Source organism: Periophthalmus magnuspinnatus, chromosome 13 (assembly GCF_009829125.3).
Source record: "Periophthalmus magnuspinnatus isolate fPerMag1 chromosome 13, fPerMag1.2.pri, whole genome shotgun sequence".
Classification (NCBI taxonomy): domain Eukaryota; kingdom Metazoa; phylum Chordata; class Actinopteri; order Gobiiformes; family Gobiidae; genus Periophthalmus; species Periophthalmus magnuspinnatus.
The window spans coordinates 17,985,207-18,002,352 of record NC_047138.1 but is presented as its reverse complement, the minus strand read 5'-3'; the positions used below and the strand labels follow the sequence as shown (position 1 = coordinate 18,002,352).

General features: G+C 42.6%; 2 protein-coding genes across 5 annotated transcripts in view; both read right to left on the bottom strand.

The window, feature by feature from the left end:
• Positions 1 to 823, bottom strand: part of mark4b (MAP/microtubule affinity-regulating kinase 4b) — a 34,583-nt gene extending 33,760 nt beyond the window's left edge. The window contains exon 1 of one of the 4 annotated variants that reach the window (XM_033976506.2): positions 119 to 823. In XM_033976506.2, coding sequence (XP_033832397.1) covers positions 119 to 166 — 48 coding nt within the window. In that variant the 5' untranslated portion in view covers positions 167 to 823. The remainder of the gene's footprint in view (positions 1 to 118) is intronic. The other 3 variants (XM_033976505.2, XM_055226249.1, XM_033976507.2) reach the window with 3 other exon arrangements.
• Positions 824 to 4,146: 3,323 nt separating this feature from the next.
• On the bottom strand, positions 4,147 to 15,432 carry LOC117380853 (oocyte zinc finger protein XlCOF6-like). The gene is made up of 11 exons (XM_033977704.2): positions 15,063 to 15,432; positions 14,885 to 14,983; positions 13,765 to 13,846; positions 13,347 to 13,411; positions 10,485 to 10,694; positions 10,126 to 10,339; positions 9,440 to 9,738; positions 7,401 to 7,850; positions 6,173 to 6,256; positions 5,238 to 5,321; positions 4,147 to 4,603 (listed from the first exon to the last, which is right to left on the bottom strand). The coding sequence occupies exons 1-11, from the start codon at positions 15,204 to 15,206 to the stop codon at positions 4,337 to 4,339; spliced, it is 1,998 nt and encodes a 665-aa protein (XP_033833595.1). The 5' UTR covers positions 15,207 to 15,432; the 3' UTR covers positions 4,147 to 4,336.
• Positions 15,433 to 17,146: the final 1,714 nt, after the last annotated feature.

Genomic DNA, 17,146 nt, shown 5'->3' with positions numbered 1-17,146 from the left:
ATTGTGTTTGGCTAATCGCTCATTTATACATACATAATAGCTTCACTTTGGTCCTACAATTTATTTAACAGGGGAACTACCCATCATATTCTTGATAGGGTCTCCAGCCCGGACTTACCCGGTCCGGGTTCCTCTCATTCCCAAGCAGTGCGGTGCGTAGTGACATCCTTGCCCGGACAACAGTTCCTGTTACTGGGGTGAACTGGTGCCGTTGGGTTAGCCTGGGTACGTCTATGCTGGCTCCGTCCCGGACAAACGCTCTTCACTCGGTCTCCATTGTCACCATTTCGGTGGCCGCTCCGACCTGTCCCACTACCGAGGCGCGACGGGCCCCGGCTCCAGTCCTGACGCGGAACACACCTTCAGCATCGTCTTCGGACTAAACAGTGGGGCGACAGTGGAACTAGCCCGCAGACAGAAGAAGGCACTTACACTTAGCTATCTAACGCCATTGTGGAGGCAGATGTGGTTCCGTCGAAAATAGTATAATCAAGGGAACCAGTAGCACAGTCCACAATGAAATGTATGACTCCCTCAAATGGCAGGGCCTTGGCAAAGCGGTGACTCAACAACAAAGCGACGGATGTGCATCCCCCAACCGCAACAGCAGCAGCAGGCTCCGGGCGGCTCTGCCCCAGGCTCTGCCTCTCTGCTCCGCCTCGTCCGCGTGATCGTGGCGAGAATACGCGGTTAGAACTACTCGGGAGTCTCCGTTGCTTAAGGGTTTTCTATAATGTCGGACACGGCGGCCTCTGACGCTTCCTCCTCAGAGCTCAGAGAAAGAGGAAGGCCGCCGAGGACTGAGACACGGCTGCTGCGCAGGCGCTCAGCCAGTGAGCTTAGCGCATGGATATATTCACGTCTCTCCGCTCCACCGCCCCACGTCCACCCCAAGTCCAGCCCACGGTGCACCCGGGGTCCAAAAACACCATCCAGTTCAAACGGTCTTCCGGCTGTTCATGGCCCCTGTTCCCATCGTAGCGTTCCACAGCGCAGTGTAGAGAATTAAAGGGCCGCGGACACACGCGTGAACACAAATCCCATACAATAAAATATGGGAGATTTGCCTATGTTTAGCGCCCCCCTGCGGACGATTTAGGTTACACCATGTAATGGAGGTTTTGACCTGCACTTGTAGATTTATTGAAATAATGCAATATACATTTGCATATGTCATAGTTCTTTTGTTGGTAGAGGCAGCTTAAGCATTCACGCGCTGTAGGGGCTCTTGTGTGTGTGCCTACTCTACTCATAGAGGTTGACAAAACAATTGTTTATTCCCACATTTAGTAAAGGGGTGATTTACAGACAGCAATAACGCATTTCTTTGTTAACACACGAGTGATCCCTGGTTTCCTCCAACTTTACAGTGTGCTGTACTGTGATGGACATAAAGGTGGCTTTAACTCTGGCTCTGCCCTGCACTCTACTGAGTGAGGGAGCAGCAATGACTGTGCATTATGGAGCATTAGACAGGAGGGTGTGAGTGAGGCCTGGAGCAGAGCACAGGACACATCATTCTGTGGAACATCAATACTGTAATGGACTGGAGTGTAGGACTAGGGTTAGGCACATCCACACACACTGACCCTGTGAGTACACTGCACTTTGGCTTACACAAACATTTGTGCAGAAGATCAAACTCTAGAATGAATGTTTTAATTCTACTGTCCACAGGCTTCTCCATAAGAGCCCTGCATGTCTGGAACACCTTTGTGTTCCAGGTAATGACCAACACTGTCATTGTACCCGTTTTCTAAATGAGTGTGGCCAATAAAAAAGAGCATGTAAGGCATACTTTGGATTGCTTATTCTGTTATACGCATGTGAAAAAAATGTGTACAAAAACTTTGTTTATACACAAAGGCAAAAAAAAAATATTTTGAAAATGTATTTAGTTAGAGAATACTGAATATCTACATTAAAATATATTTTGTAATATGTTCCGATACATGGGCCAATCAGAGTACTGTATTCTGAATACTTGGAATACTTGTACATTGCATTTTAATTATAGAGTAAAAACACAGCATATAATTAAAAACAGCTTTATGTTTGTTTCACTGTTTGTTCTGCAGTTCTTATCACTAATTAGAGAAGGAATAATCACACGAATTCACCACCAGAGTGGTGTCTTCCATTTTTCCCACTGATTATGTGCAGTTTGAAGCCTAAATTGCATGATGAAGTATAGCCATGTATTCCTTTGATTTTACTAAAGTAACTATATTCTGAATTCCACCAACTGGAAGAGTAGTTGTTCCGGAATACAGTTACTCACAATGAGCATTCCGAATACTTATTTTCGGTATGTCTTCAGTTACTTTCCAAGCGTTCCTCAGTGGAGAAGGCCTGGTGGAGGTCACATGCACATATATATATAAATCTCCTCCTCACCCTCTGCGAGTGGTCTCATCCCCTCTTTTTCCATGCTCGGGACCTGCACTTTTCTGGACTGAGATGTCTGATGTTATTCCTGGGATCTGCTGTAGCCACTCCTCCAGTTTGGGGGTCACTGCCCCAAGTGGTGAGATGACCACGGGCATCACTGATACCTTCACCTTCCAGGTCTTCTCCAGCTCTTCTTTGAGCCCCTGGTATTTCTCTAGTTTCCCATGTTACTTCTGGATTGTCTCAGGGGCCTCTTTGCACAACCTACACCTTGGGTCTTGTCTGGTGCGGTAGATCTGGGCCTCTATGGCTCTGGTGCTCAAGGCCTGCTCCTGTGCAGTCAGGATGAGTGCCTATGTGTTGTCCTTCAGTCCAGCTTTCTCCAGCCATTAGTAGGATTTCTTGATATCAGCCACTTCAGTTATGTTTCGGTGGTACATCCCGTGCAGGGGTTTGTCCTCCCATGGTGGTTCCTCCACCACCTCTTCCTCTGCGCTCCACTGTCTGAGACATTCGCTGAGCACATCATCTGTTGAGGCATTGTCCTTGATGTACTTATGGATCTTGGATGTTTCATCCTGGACTGTGGCTGTCACACTCACTAGTTCTCGGCCTCCTTCCTTACGGCTCGCGTACAGTCTCAGGGTGCTGTATCTCCTGCTTTGACCAGCTTATGATTGGTGCTGGGTATCTGATTACTGGCAGGGCGTAGCTGTTTATTGCCTGGGTCTTGTTCTTGCCATTGAGTTGACTCCTTAGGACTTGCGTTATTCGCCTGAGGTATTTGGCCGTGGCTGCTTTCCTTGTTTCCTCTTCAAGGTTGCCATTTGCTTGTGGGATACCAAGGTATTTGTAACTGTCCTCAATGTCTGCTATTGTCCCTTCTGGGAGGGAGACCCCTTCTGTGTGGACTACCTTCAGTCTCTTTGTCCAGCTACACTTCTCAAGCCCGAATGACATTCCAATGTCTGTGCTGTAGATTCTGGTGGTGTGGATCAGTGAGTCAATGTCTCACTCATTCTTAGCGCACAGCTTGATGTCATCCATGTAGAGGAGGTGACTGATGGTAGCCCTCAGTCCTATGCAGAACAGCAGTGGGGACAGTGTGTCTCCTTGGTATATGCCACATTTGATGGTCACTTGTGCAAGTGGCTTGCCATTGGCCTCAAGGGTGGTTTTCCAGAACCTCATTAAGTTTGCAATGAAGGCTTTTAGAGTCCTGTTGATGTTGTACAGCTCCAGGCATTCAGTGATCCATGTGTGTGACATTGAGTCGTAGGCTTTCTTGTAGTCAATCCAGGCAGTGCATAGGTTGCATTCTGCAGTCTCGGCGACTGTTTGGTCTACCAGGAGCTGGTGTTTGGCTCCCCTGGTATCTTTGCCGATGCCCTTCTGCGCTATGCTCATGTATTGATCCATATGCCCACTTATCTTAGCCATGACATGAGCTTCCATATATATATATATATATATATGTATATAGTGTATGTGGAAAAACGTAGCAAAAAGTTAAATGACTAATTTGAATATTTTTTATCTTTTATATGTTATATTCAAATCCTCTGAGTATCCACCCATTGCTTTGTCCTTAGCCGATAGCACTGCACACCCTTGGCCTTCTCTCAGTGAGCTTCAGGTTCTCCTGGAATGGTTTTTATTTCACAGTTGTGCCTTATGAAGGCCAAGAAATACCAAAAGTGCAAACCACAGTTCAATGCAATAAGTATTTTAAATTTAAAAAAATCTAAAACAATATTTGAGTTCTTTTGAGTTTATTTCTGTTTGGTACATTCCATATGTAGCCATTCATAGTTGTGATGCCTTCAGTGAGAATTTACAATGTAAATAATCATGAAAATAGTGAAGAAAAATACATGAAAAAGTGTGTCCAAACTTTTGACTGATAGTGTACTTGTAATCATACACACTTCGCTCGTACTCGCGGTCACACACACTTGTACTTGTGGTCCCTGAGGCTGCGCTGGTAGGAGAAGCTCTTGCCACAGCGATCACACTCGTAGGCTTTGTGCCCGCTGTGGGTGCGCTGATGGGCCTTCAGGGCACAGCTCTGGCTGAAACTGCGCCCACACACGGGGCAGTGGTAGGGCTTCTCTCCACTGTGGGAGCGACAGTGCCTCTGCAGGTTGGATGGGTTACTGAAGCTCTTCCCACAGGTCGGACAGGTGAAGGGGTGGACTCCAGTGTGCACCGCCTGAACACAGGTGGGTAGGACTCAGTTATATTTACTCAGTTACATTCACTTAGGTTACTTTTTGAAGAAATTGTACTTTTTAACAGCATACTTTTACTCTTGCTTAACTAATATTTCTAATTAAGTACCAATACTGAGTAAAAGTTACCCTTCTCACTGTGAGTAAAGCCTCGTACAGAATGGTACAGTGTTAAGTGTTTCCATAGCATAAAGCGATCCGTTCCGCTCCCTTCTAGGGGTCCAAAGGGGACCACCGAAAGTGCTACCTTTCAAAGGTGTCTGGAAAAGCTTGGGACCCATCTTATCTTAACGCAAATATCATGCATCGATAAATGGCTGGCTAGGTCACTTTTGTGAAGCAAAAAAATACGGGAGTATATCACTAAATCAAGCGTCTGGTGAGAAACTATTATTTTTTAACTTTATAACTGTTTTTACCATCTTAATAATTTATGTGAGAAATGTCACATGGGCCGCTACTGGCGTGCAGCTAGTCTTCCAATGACTGCATCTTCCTAGACCTGTGGCATGGCCAAAAGAGTCCTGGGCTTCTTTGGGCGTTCACGTCCTCCGCTATAACAGTTCATACTATTGTCAATCCCATGTACATCATACTCCAGCTAGTAAAGCATACCTGATGTTTCCTGAGGGAGTAGGGATGTGCAAACCTCCGGTCACAGCTCTTACAGGGGAAAGGCAGCTCTCCAGTGTGCAGCGCCTACACAGTCACAGAGAGCAGGTTAGACCATTTCACATCATCGTAGGGCTCAAGTCATCTCATTGGAATCAAATGACAGTTATTTCAATAGTTTAGTTGTCAACGCATGTAGTAGACAAATAATCAGAATCTGGATAATGCACAAACATGCCATGCGTGGAGAGAAGAGGTCTCAGTCTGAGCAAGAGGACCGGTACAATTGCAGGGAGCAGGTCAAAGGTTAGGTACACCACAAGCACTACGGTAAGTACTACAGAGGGTAAGGTTTGCATTTTAGTCTGGACCAGAGAATGGTAAAAAGGGGCAGAACAATGAGCAGAAGGGCATTGCTTAGAGCGACTGTAAGAAAAATTTAAATGTGATGGAACACACAGCCCAAAAGTATGTGTCATATGTCTGCACCAGTATTTATGAAGTTTAACCTCACCTAGCCTCACCTAAACTCACCTAAACTCAAATAACCTCACCTAACCTCGTCTAACCTCACATCACCTAACATCACCTAACATCACCTAACATCACCTAACATCACCTAACATCACCTAACATCACCTACTGGACAACTCGGTCATGGGAGGAAGCAGAGTCTCCTCCACTGGACATGTGGACAGAGACAATGATGGACAATACAGCATGTGAGTGGACATTAGAGGGTGTGGGTGGGTGTAAGAGGGTGTGGGGGAGGGTGAATGTGGTCTTTATGACAGCTTAAATATCTATGTGTTTTTCCATCTACTGTACCTCACCACTCTGGTTATGTTTTTTTTTTTTTTTTGTTATTACAAAAAAGTAGTATTTAAATTATAAGAAACATGCACCGTGTCCCCCAGATAAACCATTTAAACCAATACCTGATGGGCTTTGAGGGAGACCTTATACGAGAACCTGTGCCCACACGTCTGGCAGGAGAAGGGCTTTTCCCCAGTGTGAACAACCTGCACACAAATGCACACACATTAGGTTAAATTCTTTGAAGTGACATTACACTGACTTGCATTAATTTGCTGGAGACTGATCCTAACTTTAAAGTGGGACTAAATGCCAAATACAATTTTTTTATGCACTAAATTGTCAACATGGTGTCTACTGTTCCTAGCCATTTATGGTCATTTGATTGCTTGGTCCAAGATCAGAAAGACATTAGTTCATTTTGCCGTTTACATCTCACTTTTATAACTCCAACAATCTGATAATAATCAGATTTTGATTGTGCACGTAACTGCAGCCACTGAAATAAAACCCACATCTGATTGGATGGCTGTGTTTGAGCCTGGCTCAGGACGCAACAAAGGTAGAAGGGAATAGGCTAATATCCCTCTGTGTAAAAAATACAGAGCAATCATTCAGGACTTGCCAGGCAATACACTTGGACATTTGTGGTTTTAAACAGTCTAAAACTGAGTGTTTGTTTGAATTTGGCTGTAGCCGTTTGATTATTACTTGCCTAGCCTTAAAGGTTCCATATTACGTGATATTAGTCTTGTGAGCTTTAACCCATGCTGTTACCTGATAAAAAATAGCATTGTGTTTTGTTTCATTCACATGCTTGAGTAACCCTTTATTATTACACTGTCTACATCTCTGAAGCTCAAAATGCTCTGTTCGACCTTCTGATTTATGTCAAGTTAACAGCTAACTTTTACCTTTTATTCAGTAGAGATTGGCAATTGTAGGGTTGAAATTATCCAAATGATTCTAGTTAAGGTGTATGGAGTTTAAAAACACAGTTCCTGTATTACCACATGACATCACAAGGTGAAACAGAGCGTCTTCTGTTTGAGAAAACACAACACGCCTAAATATGCAGGCATGTGTTAAACAAAACACCAGAAATGTTGATGAACAAACAAAATTATAACAGATCAGAAAATGGTTTTATATGGGCCCTTTAAAAACCTTAATGTGGTAGAAAAGGTTTCAAAAGTTGTAACTTGACAATATTTTTTAAATAGCTGTTTTATAGAGACTGCAATATCTGAAAACAGTGTAAAGTCCTATCATCTGTAGCAGAGTACATGTGCAGTGTTTTTAAAAACGTGATTAAATGAAAGTCTTAAATGTACAAAAACAGGAGAGTACCTGGTGGGTCTGTAGGGCAGCCTTCTGTAAGAACCTGCGTCCACAGGTGAGGCAGGCGAAGGGCTTCTCTCCCCTATGTCCCCTGATGTGCACCTGGAGGTAGGTGTAGGACTGGAAGGTCTTGTTGCAGATGTGGCAGTGGTTGGGCTGCAGCCTCCTGTGTTTGTGCTGGTGCGTGTGCAACTCAGCCAGGGAGCCTAGAGGCTGCTGACATAGCACACAGGCGCAGGGGAAGTGGTGGGTGTCCAGGTGCTCCTGTAGACTCTCCCTGTTCGCTGTTGTAGTACCACAGGCCACACAAGAGATGGTGCTGTCCCAGGTTTGCGATATCTTCATGTGAGTCTTTGTGTGCATGCGAAGCGAGCTCTTCTGGGAGTAGGCCTTGCCGCAGTAGCACTTAAAGTGTTTGACTCCAGTGTGGCTGTGCTGGTGGTCCTTCAGAGAGCTGGACTGCCAGAGGAGAGTCAAAAGTAATTGTTTACTTTTCAACAATTAACTCGGAACAAAAAAAGGTAAATCTAAATCTCTGGGACACACTCGCAATGCTTAAAGAGCACATGACAGGGTAGGCTACTCATTTCTCTAAGCTCGATGCACAAAGAAAAGCTTCACTTTTATACTCTGACTTTTGGAAACCTGCCCCAATGAGCAAAGATGTCAATAAGCATTCCTTTCCTTGTAGATCTCTTTTTATTTATTTATTTATTTGATAGGGACAGTGCAGTCATGCAGAGTCACAGGCAGAGCATGCAGCACATGCAACGTATCTACAGTTTATAGCTAGTGCTAATTCTCACAAAAAAAAAAAAAGCACAATCTTTAAAACACATATTTACTACAGTGCAGTTTCTTGTTTCACACACATTCAAATACACACGGAATAGTAGTTACAGGTGGGTACAACTTAGGTTTGCTTTTAATCATCTGGTCACTCTGTTACTAATATGCCTCTAAATGTACTTAATGGCGCAAGTGCTAGATTATTAATGCATTTGAATATTAGGTGTACAGTCACATACAGTTAGATTATATTCTCTTACACTGAGTTTGAGTGGCCAGATGAACACTAACCCGCACTTTACCCTCTGGCTCCTCTGCTTCCTCATGGTGATGGAGACAACCCTAACCCAGGCTCAGTCATGCCGCACTCATGCACTGAAGGAGCACTAGCTCACACCCTAAGCATGGGCACCACCTGCCACAGCCAGTTGGGGGCACTTTTTTGCAGACATAACTGGAGTTAAATATATCAAAGAACAACGCATCATGGACAATGACACACTCACTGTCCACAATTAAGCTATCGAAAAAATCCACCCATGACATACTATAGCCTCATGAACAACCACAAACTCATCTGCCAACTCAACACTGAACACATTTTTTCCGTGGTTGCCATGGCCATGGCCATGGTTGGCTGCTCTTTTGGCTAACTGACTGACACATTGAGAAGTTTCAAAACTTTTAAAATTTGCATCTTACATTTGTAAATTAACATTTTGGGATTCTAACCAACTAAGAAATGCAGCATGCAGTTCAAAGGACAGAAATTAAAGACTATCGGGCTGTGCTTTTCCTGTATCCATGGCAACCCTGCTTGGAGCTAACTAAGCTAACCAGCTAACTCTGAAATGCTACAAACTTTGTCCAACAATGCAACAGACATTCTACACCAAATATGGCAGAAGACTTTCCAAAGGAAACACAGGGAATTGCCTATCTCATCACTGACCAAAACAACAGAGCAGAGTGACAGTGAGGATTAGGAGAGGCTTTCCTGCATCTCCAGAGTTCACCCGGCTCCCCCTGGAGGCTGCTGTGATGCTGCAGGACACAGTGGACATAGAGGAGGGACACTTTTGTCCTGAGGTTGTTACTGCTCTGAATAAACAGTATCTTTGTAAGTGGCTGTTCTTAGGCAAGCTGACAGTGTGCCTGGGGCTGTGTGGTCCTATTATAGATTATCATGATCTATACAATAAATAACTTCTCTAAAGCTAAAATAGTAGACTACACTCAGACCCCAGAGCCTGTGGTACCTGGTTGAAGCAGCGGCCGCACACATCACACTTGTAGGGCTTCTCTCCGGTGTGGATCAGTTCGTGGCGGTTGCGGTTGTTGTTGTTGGTGAAGGCTTTGTCACAGTACTGACACTTGTAATTGCGCTGGCCTGTGTGCAGGACCATGTGCCGGGTCATTTGGCATTTGCGGTGGAAGGTCTTGGCGCAGGTGGGGCAGCTGAAGGGCCTCAGAGTGCTGTGAATCCTCTGGTGAGTGGTCAGGCTCTGTTTCTGAGTAAAGCTCTTCCCACAGACATCACAGAGGTGCAGCCGCTCCCCTGACATCACACACATATATAAGACCTTTACAGTGGCAGCTGACAGTGGCTTTAAGCGGCCCATTTTATTTTTGGATCATTTCAATAATGAAATTGTCAATCTCTACAGAACAAAAGGTAAAAGGTAGCTGTTAACTTGAAAACTACAGCTTTATGATATCTTTATCATAAGGTGAAACAGAGTATTTTAAGCTTTGGAGATGTAGACAAACTAATAATGAAGGATTACTCAAAAGTGTGTGAACGAAACAAAATACAACTCAATACTACAATGTTTCTGAAGCAGTAACCACATTCTAACATGGCTTACAGCTCACAAGAATCAATTTGGACCTATATATACACATACATACACATATATACACATATATGCATATACATATATACCAGTGTGCTGGAGTAAATGCACATCCAAAGCCTTCTGTCTGGTGAAGAGCTTCTTGCATACAGTGCAGCTGAGGGTCCCGGGGGGGTCAGGGCCATTGGGCCTCGAAGCCCTATGTCTCCTGGAAGCCTTCATAGGAGCGCCTCTCACTGCAATCTTCACCAGTCTGGTTATATAATCTGTGTCAGCATTAAAAAGCCCCAAAACATCTTCACCCTGAAATAAGATAAGTAATTCAGTGTAATTCATGTGGCTGGGACCATAAAAGTGTATTTATTAATTTATTGAAAAGCAATACGTAGGACTGTGTAACAAACATAAAAGACTACAGTCTGTCACAAGGGCTATGTGCAGTGCAGACCTGCTCATGGTTGCCATAGTCGTGACTGCCTTCGTCAATAGAGCCGTCTTCTTCAGTAGGCTCCTGTTCAGTAGACTCCTCCTGGGGAGTAGGGCCCTCCTCTGCGGTAAGGTCTTCAGTAGGGTCCTTAGTGGGGCCCTCTTTGCTGCCTGTATCTGAAGCAGCAGCCTCCACTTCCTCATCCTCCACTGTGACCCTTTGGACCCTTTCCTGAGAGAGACACAAAATAAGCTTTGCTGTTCTCCAGGTTCCCAAGTAAAAGAAATCTTTGTGATACAGTAGCCACAGGCTCTAAGATAGTCCAAGTTTAAATCGGGAAGAAAGAATGTGGTGCATTAATACGAGAAAACGTCTGAAAAAGTGTTTCTGAAGCTACTTCTGAACAATTGAACAGTTAGTGAGACCTATGAAAAGAAGAAACCGTTTATTAGAAACAGACCCATATACTGAGCACATGTTTCGTAATTTCGCCATTTGGCTATGTGCTCCAGCATAAGCTGATGTATGGTTTGGGCAATATCTATAACAAAAGAAACTTTAGTGCAGTATTAACTATAGTCAGTAAGAAACGTCATTGCACAAACTAATTGCAAACTGATTGCACTGCTCGTATTGGTTTGCCGTGAGACAGGGCTGTGGATGTGCACTAATCACTGCTAAATAAATGTTTTTATGAATACAAGTTTTTTCTGTAGAGCGATGTCCTGTTCCATAACTAAGCTGACAGTAAAAAGGTTTTTGTGTTTTTCCAATTATGACTTAGGTAGGGTAGTATCTGTGGCAAATCTTTATCATAGTTTTGCATCAGTTAAAAGGGCAGTTTGTGGGGAAAAAGTTGAGAAAATTACAAAATACAGGAGGTAGTGGTGAGTTCTATAACAGAATCTCTCATAATAATAAAAAGGCCTTCCTTGTGAATAAATGGGTCCTGGATTTAAATTATAGTATGTAACTTTCAGGAGGTGGAGGGTCAACTGCATGATTGCACAAAATAGAAAGTTAAAATCATACTTTGGAACATTCTCCATAGAGATAGTTTTATGCCATACTGTGGAATATTATAGCTAAAAGAATGTAATGTCCATGGAAGCAAGGAGGAGGCTCTCCTCCAGGCGAAATAAGAGTCAGGTGTGTGGAGATGCAAGCTCGCTCACTGTAATAAAAACTGTAAGATCAAGTTACAATTTACTTAAATAAATCTTATCAATAAGTCTTATCAATGGGCTTCAGAAAAAGTCAAAGTACGGTCACTGCAACCACAAAAGTTTTAAATGACATTTTTAGAGCCCTTGATCCAAACAAGATTATGTAGCACTGTTCTGATTTTATGGAGTCCTCTTGAAGCATCTGAAGCATATTGGATTTGACAATGCTACATTTAATTGATTCCAAAATTATCTTTCAAACCCAACCCAGGCAGTAAATCAAATTTTCTAACTTTAAGCAAAGGAGTGCTCCAAGGCTGAATTTTGGGCCTGCTATTAGTTACAACTTAGTCATTAGAAGTGATTACATTACATTTACAGCAGATGATGCTGTTTTGTATGCAAGTGCTCCCGCAGGCGCTTTTAAAACTGGAATAAGATTTTAATGAAATCTAAAATTCCCTCAAAAATCTTAACTAGTCATGGAATGCAAATAAAACCAAGTATATGATTGTTTTTCTAAAAAAACATTTAAATAAAATGCAAGTTACAAATCTTTCTACATTAAATGGTACATCGATTGAAAGAGTCAACACATAAATATCTTGGGTTTTGGCTTGATGAAAACTTATCCTTTAAAAAACATATCTCGAAATAATGCAACAGTCGAAAATCTAAATTATCGTTTTATTACAGAAACAAATGTTGTATCCCAATAAATTATAGAAAAGAAATAGTGGAAACAACCTTTCTTTCCGAACTGGAATATAGGGATGTGGTGGACATGCAGACTTTCGCTTCTACTTTGAAACTGTTGAATCCACTATTTCACCCTTTCCTTTGTTTTAGTACAGGTGATGGATTTGAGACCCATCATTGTACTCTCTATGAAAAAGTGGAAAGGCCATCACTATCTATTAGAAGAGAACAGCATTGTATGAAGCATTATCCATTAGAGACTACTACAAAAGCTGCCAGAATACCTCACCTGCTTGTTAATCATTTAAACCGGAACATTTAATACCAGATCACATGACTACATAAGGCTAAGAACTAGCTGCACCAAAACATGAGACAGGAAAGAAGGCTTTTAGCTGTTTTGCTTCACAAAAATTAGGAAAAGCAAAAAACTGGATATGCTGGTCACACAACTGCAATTTAGTAATCCGAAAACAAACTTGCACCTGCAATTTGACAAGATATGGGAGAAATGTAAATCTTATATTCTGCTTAGAAGACCAGAATTTGTCTGATCCTGTGACTGTTGGTTATGTGATTATAACTGTACACCCACTTTACTGTTTGAATATTGTTACGTCTCTGTCCCTTTTATGTTTCTAAAGTAAAACTCTAGAAAAATAAAATAAAATAAAAAAACAAGAAACAAAAAAACTTGCACCTGCACCTGTTTAATCTTTTACATGGACTTCTTTGTTTATCTGTTTGTACTGTATTTTAAATTAGGGCACCCATGAAAAAGAGAGACCACATGCTCTCATTGCGTTCCCCTGTATAAGTAAAGAAAGAAAGGAACTGCTAATACATAACATATTTAGATCACCATGTTACCTTTTATTGAAAATGCTATATTTGCTGAAAACAACGTATTAACATGTTTAATAAGTTTCACTTTTGTTTTTGACTCTGAGCTTCCCCTCCTTTTGCTCTCTGCATTAAGTCACTCCCTCTTCACACTATCACAACACAATCAGTGTACCTTTTTGGCTTTCCACCGCTTGAAAAAAGGCATGCGCTTCAGGGCTGTGTCACAGATCATCACCACTGAGAAAGACAGGACACACCATATCAGAATTAAAGTCAGCGGATTTTGAGTAGAATATGCCCATTTAGTAGAGATTAGGTGAATGACATCACAACCTTTGGAACTGTATTAGTGGCAAATGTACATGTGTCAATGGTGAGTTTTTGCCTTTTTTTCAAATAAAATATGTGAAAAAAGTGCCTAACCTCTATTGTGAAAGATCAACATTTCAACTAAATCACAAAGATAAGCGGAGGGAAAAAAGGGATAATCACAACTACTCTGTAATTTGAACAGGTTTTTGCCCTTGTTAACGGTCATGGAATTAACTCTAGGCATTTCACATCTGCTGCATATGTGCGGTGTCTCGTACCTCTGCGTCGCGGCTGTCCCTGGGCAGTGACATGTCTCTCTGCTGCCTCCAACCTCAGCCGCAGCTCCTCCACCTCAGTCACCTGCACCACAACAACCACATTCATTGTCCAAAGTCAAAAACCTTACGTTACTGGCAGATGTGCTAAGAGTTCATGGAGATGCATGGGAAACAATAAACAAATGAGCTGTGGAACAACCTGACAAATTGTTGGCTTGATACTGATATACAATTATCACACATGATATGAATGTTTAGTATTTAGCATCTTGAAATCTTTGTTGGTTTAATATATGATTAACTAAAAATTCTATGACAATGAGGAATAATTAAAACTAGAGATTAGACATTATATTGATTAAAAAGGGATTAAACTGAAAAAAATATAAAAATAAAATATCAAATATGTTTGTGGTCCAAATAGTGTCACCTATTTTCTCTGAATTGTAAAAATGAAAAATACATCCATCTTCTTCCACTTATGTAACCAGGGCCAAGACATGGGGGGCAGCAGTGTATGCACAGACTACCAGAATCCCCTAACCGCAGACACTTCTTCCAGGAGGAACTCAAAGCATTCCCAGTCTAGCCGAGACATAGCTCGTCCAGCATATCCTGGGTCTTCCCGGGGGCGTCCTCTCAGTGGAACGTGCCTGGAACACCTCCCCAGAGAGTCGTCCAGGAAGCATCTGGAGCTGGGAGACACCTCAGCTGGCAGCTCTCGACATGGAGGAGACTACTCCGAGCTTCTCTCATGTGAATGAAATCCACTAAGGGAGTGTCTAACTCATTTTGACCGTGTGTATCATAATTTTGTCCTTTTGGTCATTACCCAAAGCTCATGACCATAGGTGAGAGTAGAAATGTAGAGTGAGCAGTAAATCAAGAGGTTTGCCTTTGGACTCAGCTCCTTCTTTATCACATCAATCCACCATCAGGCTTACACTCCATCCTTCTACCAAAATAAGATACTTTAACTCCTCCATTTGGGACAGGGACTCCCCCGCCCACCGGGGAGGTACCAGGGAACAGGGACCCCGTAACGACCAAAGTTGTGTGGCATGATACAGTCTGTATGCATGGTGATTGGTGGTCAGTAGTGAGCAAACGTTAGGCCTACCTTGGACTGTAGCACGGAGGAGCACTCGTGGAACAGAAGGCAGAGTTTCTCCACTGCGTCCTGTGCCAGAGCGGCCAAGCAGAGGCTGAGGTGGAACACCTGGGCCGCGGACAAAAGCAAACATGAGACCTCACAAAACAAGTTAACTGCGCTCGGCAGCTCAGTTCCGAACATTTACCTTCTGGTCCACGGGCGCGGCTGTGCTCACACAGTCCTCCCGCACGAACGACGCGCTGCCGTCCACCACTTTGGTCACTTCTGAGACCGCCGCGCTTACCATCATCTCCAGGATGGCCGCCACTTGCGCCTCTACCTCCGCCATGGTACCCCTCGCACTCACCGGAGTGCATTCGCCTCTCGAACACTGCTAGGGCAGGGCTAAGCGCAGCCCTTAGTGCGTTGGAGACATAGACTGTATGGTTGTAGACGGGAGAGCCGTTAGTACGTTTAAGTCGTTCGTACACTGGAGACTGGTCATCCGTGAGTGCCTTAGTTTCGTTTCGGTTTGTTTTGCTTCTCGCTCTTCTTCTGCTTTTACCGTACTCTTCCTCTAGGTCTCGGCCGGGCGACAACCGATCATATTATTACTCATTACCGCCCCCTACCGTAGAAGTGTGGCCTGATATATTACACTGGTCAACACTAAATTTATTGTCTAAGATTTTTTTGCTGATTTAGGATAATTTTGATGTGCTGAATCCAAAAATCACATTGGTTTTGCTCAATCAGGTCAACGTTCTGAACTAAGCTACATATTTGTTTTTGGACGATTTTGTTTACATGTATGAGTATTTTCATGTCATATGATGCAAAATTCTGTTGTATTTCTCGCTATAAACAAATTCTGAAGATTTTGCATGTGCCAACTTATGACTAATTGTTTTTTTTTTATATTATAAGTGAATGAAATGGCTTCGACTAGAAGATCTTGCAAAAATAAGCCTGACATATTCTGCTACATCTGCGGTGAATACACCAATGTTCCTAACAGGAATCAAGTCACAAGTTTCATAAAGCGTGCTTACCATGCTTATTTTGGTATTAAACTTGGTGACCAAGATGACGCTTGGGCGCCACACATGGCATGCAAGTCATGCACCGAGTATCTGCGTCAGTGACTAAAGGCAAGAAGAGTTGTCTGAAGTTTGGAATTCCCATGGTGTGGAGGGAGCCGACATCATTAGCTACTTCTGGGCTATTGATGTGACTGGGATCAACAGAAAGAACCGAAGCAGCCTCAAGTATCCTGACCGTGAATCAGCACGTCGTCCTGTAGCTCACTGTGATGAAATTCCAGTACCTGTCTTTGTAGAAGTTCCTGACATCAGTGACAAATATTCCTCCAGTGTGGTTTTAATGATGATGCTCCACATCCTTTTTCCCAAAAGGAGCTAAATGTTCAGGTTTCCTGAGAATCTGGGATCACTGAGTGATGAGCAGGTGGAGAGATTCCATCAGGAGAGATGGAGACCAGGTATCAGGGACGCTGGGATGCAGTCATGATGGCTGATTACTGTTGGACTCTGAAGAGAGACATCCCTGCTGCTGAGCATTCAAGGGGTTCATAAAAACAGAAGTTCATGTAGTGAATTTTGCACAATGATAACGTAACGTTCCAATTTACATGTACTTACCTTTATCAATTAACATAGCGTAACATTTAATTAATACATTCTGTTAGAAAACTATTTTATCTCCTAAAACATTTTTTGGATGAGAAATATTAAAGAAAATCAACTGATAATGTCACAAAATTGTAATCAATTTAGTCAGAAGATCGGATTTGTCAAAATCAAATTAGTATAAAAACCTGACCTGACTGAGAAAAATGGATATCATTTTTGGATTCAGCAGTGCTAAATGGTCCTAATTCAGTTGAAAAAACACAGACAACTTTCAAAAATGTTTTTTTTTGTAACCCAGTGTTATTTTTTTCTCATACAACACAAGCACACTGCCTTTATCCTTTGAACATTTCTATTGCGTCTCAAAAATCATCATCACATCAAGTCACCGCGTGTCAGCTATTAGGCTTATCTAAAGAAAGTAGAACAGTCCTAAATTCAAATTCATGTGGAAAAGTAAATCTACAGCACTATCCTCATTCATCAGTATGATGCAAAAATCTCCAGGCAGCATCAGAAAATGTTTCGCTATATTGCCCTCTACAGGCCAAAAAGAACAACAGACACTCAAAGAGAAAACCATACACAAGACTCATTCATCAAAAAATGATTTATTGCTCAAATAAATTATGGTGAC